Source organism: Bombina bombina, chromosome 6 (genome assembly GCF_027579735.1).
Source record: "Bombina bombina isolate aBomBom1 chromosome 6, aBomBom1.pri, whole genome shotgun sequence".
Taxonomy (NCBI): Eukaryota; Metazoa; Chordata; class Amphibia; order Anura; family Bombinatoridae; genus Bombina; species Bombina bombina.
This window is the reverse complement of record NC_069504.1, coordinates 903061384-903067383: the sequence shown is the minus strand read 5'-3', so window position 1 is coordinate 903067383 and position 6000 is coordinate 903061384. Positions and strand designations below refer to the sequence as shown.

The 6000-nt window shown below is 35.5% G+C and overlaps 1 protein-coding gene across 1 annotated transcript in view; it reads left to right on the top strand.

The window, feature by feature from the left end:
* Nucleotides 1-233: 233 nt before the first annotated feature.
* The window catches only part of DIS3L (DIS3 like exosome 3'-5' exoribonuclease), a 221665-nt gene continuing 215898 nt past the window's right edge, over nucleotides 234-6000 (top strand). Inside the window, exons 1-2 of the mRNA XM_053718530.1 lie at nucleotides 234-665; nucleotides 5317-5470. Coding sequence (XP_053574505.1) covers nucleotides 539-665; nucleotides 5317-5470 — 281 coding nt within the window. The 5' untranslated portion in view covers nucleotides 234-538. The remainder of the gene's footprint in view (nucleotides 666-5316; nucleotides 5471-6000) is intronic.

Sequence of the window (6000 nt, the reverse complement as noted above, 5' to 3'; positions counted from 1 at the left end):
AAAATTAATAATAAATTATACTGCAAATAATTTTTTTTCTGCACTTAATTAAATATATTACTATCTCAGTGTCCCATTTTTGTAAACGGACCCCCCCACCAAAAAAAAACAAAACTTCCCGTTGCTATATCCCTTTAAAATTTTGTGTTTAACTATTTTTGCATGCATGTATTTTGCTATCACGCCTGAGTCATGTGAAACATAACAAGGAACTAAATGATACAAATATACTGTAACCGTCACGACTATGAGAAGTGACGCCATTGCGTTTACAGCATCTTTACAATAAATATACTATACAGTAGTGACTGGGGAAAACATAAATTATAAACCGTGTCTAAAAGAGACTTAAACCTCATAGCGACTGCGAGACATTTTCTCTTCCCAATCCTCCAGCTTGTGGGAGTGTTTTCTTGTGTTTATGGGCGTGTTGTGCTCTCAATCTCCCGCGTTGCGGCCAAGCCGAGAGAACTGTCACTTTTTTTGGGCTTTCTGGGTTCGGATACATCGCGGCTCAGGTTTCATGTAGGCCGCAGTTATGTTGAAGACCGAGAAGATCCTTCATCTAAAGGTCCAGCGAGGCCGGACAGTACGAGTTGTTCGGGAACATTATCTGCGGGATGATGTGAACTGCGGAAGCTCCTTGTGCGGGAGTTGTGCCAGAGGTGATTATCATACATAAAATAACAATACAAAATGTTCTAGTTTAACTTTAAAATGTCAAATATATACAACCCCCACCCGTGCCCACTTGGTGCTATAAAAACGAACTGGTTGTAGCGCTAAGAAAACAAACTGCACATGCCCAGCTTTTAATGTGTCTGTTTATATAGGCCTACTTTATAATGTGCTCTAATAGTGTGGAAGTCTGGGTATAAAGCAGGTTGTGTGTAGAACACCAGTGGTATTGGGCTCATTGTGTGTAGAATACCAAAGGTTTCCATGTGTTTGGGTAGAAATCATGAAAGTGGGTGGTACCGTGTTAGTCAAACATAGTTATTAAAGGGGCATAAAAAAAAAAAATCCAATTGATTTATTTTATACAATTTGCTTTATTCTGATGGTATTTATTTTTGAAGTGATACCTATAGGTACTGGTAAGGCAGCAAACCCTGCTGCCATCTAGTGCTCTTGCAAATTTTAACATAGTTTAAAACTCCAGACAAGTGTATGGCCCTATCTCTACCTACCTTCAACAAAGGATGGGATACCAAGAAAACAAAGTAAATTTGATCATAGTAATAAACTGGATTTTTTTTGCACACTATTTGAATCGTGAAATACAGTTTTGGGGTGTCATGTCCCTTTAAAGTTATCTGCTCTACATTTCTTTTGCCCCCCACCCCACTGTCTTCAGTACTAAGGTATGCAGGCATCTGACAGATTTGTATAAATATGGCAGCAGATTTGCAAGAGCACTAGATGGCAGTACTGTTTGCTGCCTAGTAGTGCTCCAGACACCTACCAACGTATCTCTTCAACAAAGTATACCATGAGAACAAAGCAATTTTATAATAGTCAATTGCATGCTCTGAATCTAAAAAGATACTTTTTGGGTTTCATATCTCTTTTTAAATTTTTGGGTTTCAGCAAGATTTTTTTTCATGGCCACAGCCAAATATACCAACACAATTTTTTTTTTTTTTTCCATTTTTTAATAGACAATCGGTACAGCCAATCAAATGTACCACTTTTCATATAGGTTAAAAAGAGCATGCACCCAATAACAATTTTTGAGTAGACTGTCTCTTTAAAATAAGATATTGGCAAGCAGTCTTTTATAAGCCATGCATTAGTTCAGCCTAACATTACTAGAATTACTAGAGTAATGAGATGATACGGCATAAGATTGGCTGTGCCGCCTGTCTGTTAAAAAATTAAAGCTAAATAATTGTATGGGGCTGATGGCTTTGCTTTCCCTTTATTCCAATATGTATGTTTTAAAGCAAGTGCATCTATTTTGGCGCATGAACAAGGAGTCCGTGTCTGGATGTCTTATTACGCTGGGTGACTAAACTCATGATTCATATAAACAGAGGTACACTAAGACTAGAATAAACAAAAGTGTGATTATGATGTATTTGTTCCAAATTAATTCACTTTTTTGTTTGATGAATGTTTCACATAAGAACAATAAATTATAATTCTGGTATTACTTGAGGAATACCAAGTGAAACGTCTGGAGTGTTTTTCTCCATTAGGAAGGTGTATGTGTATGCAGAATTAATGTTTATTCTTATTTTTTTACACCCTACATATTCTTACTTTACTGTTTTTAATACTGTGAACATTATCTTTGCCTTCTTAAGCTATTAACACGTTGAAAGGGATGACAAATGTAAGATGCATTATTGCTTAAAGTAGAAAGTTTGAACCAATAGTATGGTTTAAAAAACAACTTTTATTAAAACAGTTTTAAACACATAAATATATGGAAAACATTTGTGTGATGTGTGACTAACATCTTGAAATGTACGCTCTATGCATTGTGAACTTAATAAAGACAAAAACTGCACAATAGGATAACAAGAAGCAATATCAGGGTGTGTAATATCAGCAAACAATAGTTTACCCACATATATGTACATTGTGGGCTAAAATAGTCAGCAAGTGAGTGGAAAAAGAGTGTTCAATTTGATGTTTTTGTACCTGTCTGTCATTTGTGGGTTACCTTACCCCTTGGAACTCTCGCAGTGTGAGAGACTTTTTTTAGGGCTGGATTCACCTTATCACTAATAAATATCCTAAACCTCAGCTGGAGCAGAGCATTGCACTTGATACAAGATCTCGGAACAGACTGTCAGACCACACAAATGAAGTAATAACAACTGTTCTGTTTATTGACAATAGGAAGGCCAGAACAGAAAATGCTCCCTGTCTTTATAAGAGGGGTCAGAGTCTTGATACCAAATTTCTTTTGTGTTTGCAGGGTATCAAACTAAAAAAGGAAAGACACTGGGTATTTAGCCACTGCTAGAAATACTGTTCATGAGTGGCAAATTAAAGTGTATTTCATCATTTATTTTCAACCCTCTCTTATAAGATATGAAGATATATTTGTGTTCAATAACAAACTCTATTATTTAGATTTAAATAATTTTTATTGAACATTTATAAAGGTTACAAACCAAAGAAAAAAAAGGAAACAAGTTGCTACATATATATAATCTAGTCTCCTTTTTGAATGAGAATACAGATAACTATTACAGGTTACATAATTCAAGGTACAAAGTCTAGTAGTGTTTCACCTGGATATATCTAGCCATGGTCAAGAACCACACTCTCTTTAGTTAGTGAACTATGTAAGGGCTGTAAAGACAAGCAAGGATAGTTGCACGTAGGTTGTTGTTTCATTTGAATCGTACTTGTCTCATTGGGTTATGGTCTCTTGTATGAGTTCATAAGAGTGGTTATGTGTCTCTGATGTGTGGTAAATACAAAAAAGAAGAGAATCATAGGTCTTTCTGAACAGACCTTTGTGTAGTTCCAAAATGTAGAAGGAGAGTGCTGGAGGTCCTTTTTTAAGATAGGATGTCAGGTGAGCTTTCGCCCACCAAGTTAAACAATATAGAAACTCTAAATATTTAATACAAAATAATTAACTATGAAAAACAATAATTATCACCTGTTCACAAGTATACATGGTCAAATACAAAATATACCAATTACTTCCAGTATTCCTATCCGCTAATAGGTGGCTATGTGTCCTTCGTTCTCACAGGTTCTTTCTCTCCGTTCCCTCTGTTTCTCTCACTGGGTTAGCTGTCTCCCAGTCACGTGGTATCCCTTTCTGAAATGTTCCTCCCCTCACCCCCAAGTATCCAATAATACCAATTTTTTTTTGTAATGATTCTGACGTGTTCTGTATGTGTGCTGCCGTTTCATATAAGGAGTATGTCTGTCTGATTTTGGATAGGATTTCAGACCATGTGGGGGTACCTGTTTTCCAATATTTCGCTATGCTAGTTCTAGTTATAGTGCATACTATTCTAATAAATGCGTTGATGTGTCTGTTTAATCTAGGTAATTTGTCGTGTAGTAAGGCGTGGGAGGCTTCAAGGGTTATGCGTTCATCTAGTAAGTCGCTTAGAAGTGCAGATACTTTTCTCCATATTTCTTTGACTCTAGGACATTCCCACCACATGTGTAGGTATGATCCCCTCTCTTTACACCCTCTATAGCAGAAACTAGAACCCAGTCTATCAAACTCTATTATTTAAAGGGACAGTCTACATGATTTTTTTTTTTAAATTGTTTAAAAAGATACATAACTTTCTTACTACCCATTCCCCAGCTTTGCATAACCAATACTTTATAACCTCTGAATTTGCCTGTTTCTAAGCCCCACATGCCACTCTGTATCTCAGTGCTTTTTAAAAATCTTGCTCAACAGCTAGACAATGCAAGTTCATGTGATATATATATATATATATATATATATATATATATATATATATATATATATATATATATATATATATATATATATAAAACATTGTACTCACTCCTGTGGAGAATGATAATGGTTATGCAAGAACCAGCAATTATTGGCTAAAATGCAAGATTATAAAAAGTACTGAGATAGGGGGTAATCTGCAGTGATTTTGATACAGGTAATCGTAGAGGTAAACATGAATATAGCAGTGTTAGTTATACAAAACTGGGAAACGTGTATAAATGGATTATCTATATTTTTAAACAATAACAATTTTCAAGTAGACTGTCCCTTTAAAATAAGATGTTGGCAAGCAGTCTTTTATAAGCCATGCATAAGTTCAGCCTAACATTACTAGAGTAATACTCTGCATAGTGTAAATGAAATAATTACTGTTTCCTGACAAATCATTAGAATAAGGCAAATTACGTTTTATCTGTTAAAGGTGTACTTAAAATATGATATGAAACATGGCAGTATCACTATTCTGGCTCCTTCCCCAATGAAAATAATGTGCCTTTTTTTTTTTTGGGAGGTATATTCTATTTATATTGTACAAAATCAGGTTTCTCATAAGAAACTTTTGTCCGTACAGTAATATCGGCTTTGCCATATTATCACATCAGCTGTGCTGCGATGGATACAGTGTGACTGCAACAGTGACACCATTAGGAAGTTTCTCTTTTAGCCGTTGGATACTATAGAGGGTTACACTGCATTGGGATATCCTGGTCAGTGAGATTAGCAGAAAGTGACAAATAGTGTTTAAGATGAACTATATATATTATGCAGTTGTGTCAATAATTACATAGAACATGAAGAATGAATGATGTATACAAAGATTAAAGCCATTCACTGGTTGCTATATTCTTTTTATACAGATGGAAAACTGTTGTCTGAAGACTTGACACACTATTTGGTCCCTGATTGCCAGGTCTTGCAGGATTTCCAGGAAGTGTTGGAGTTTCCAGAACTAAGAGGCATAATCTTCATGCAGACAGCCTGTCACGCTGTACAGCATCAGCGTGGGCGCAGGTACAGTGGAACCCCATGTTGGATCTAAAACTACGCCAGCCATATTGTACAAGAGATTAAACTGGTTAATGTTCATGGTACAGGGCTTGCCTGTGATGCCAGCTGACATGTTGTGCCAGCAAGGTTTTTGCTAGGCTGGGTGTCAATACCATTTATAGATGTTCGATAACCATCAGTCTAAATCAGTAGCAGAATCTAATTTAGTCATGCTTTAACTGATCCTGATCTAAATTAGAACTCATATGTTGATTTTGCTTAATTTATTTTACATTTAAAGAGGCTCAGGCTTATTGATTGATTTAAACAGTAATATAGTGAAAGAATAACTGAAACCAGGTTTTATATTTGATGCACATTATCACAAATGCACAATTTTAAAATGTGACTTCATGTTTATTATAGAAATAATGTTTGCTATGTATAGTTTGGAGGTCTAGCTTTCAACAGGAACTTTTAAAATGGTACTTACTAACTCAGGAACAGGAGCAGACGTTATTTGGTAAAAGTAATTCTTTTCTAGAGTATGTGCT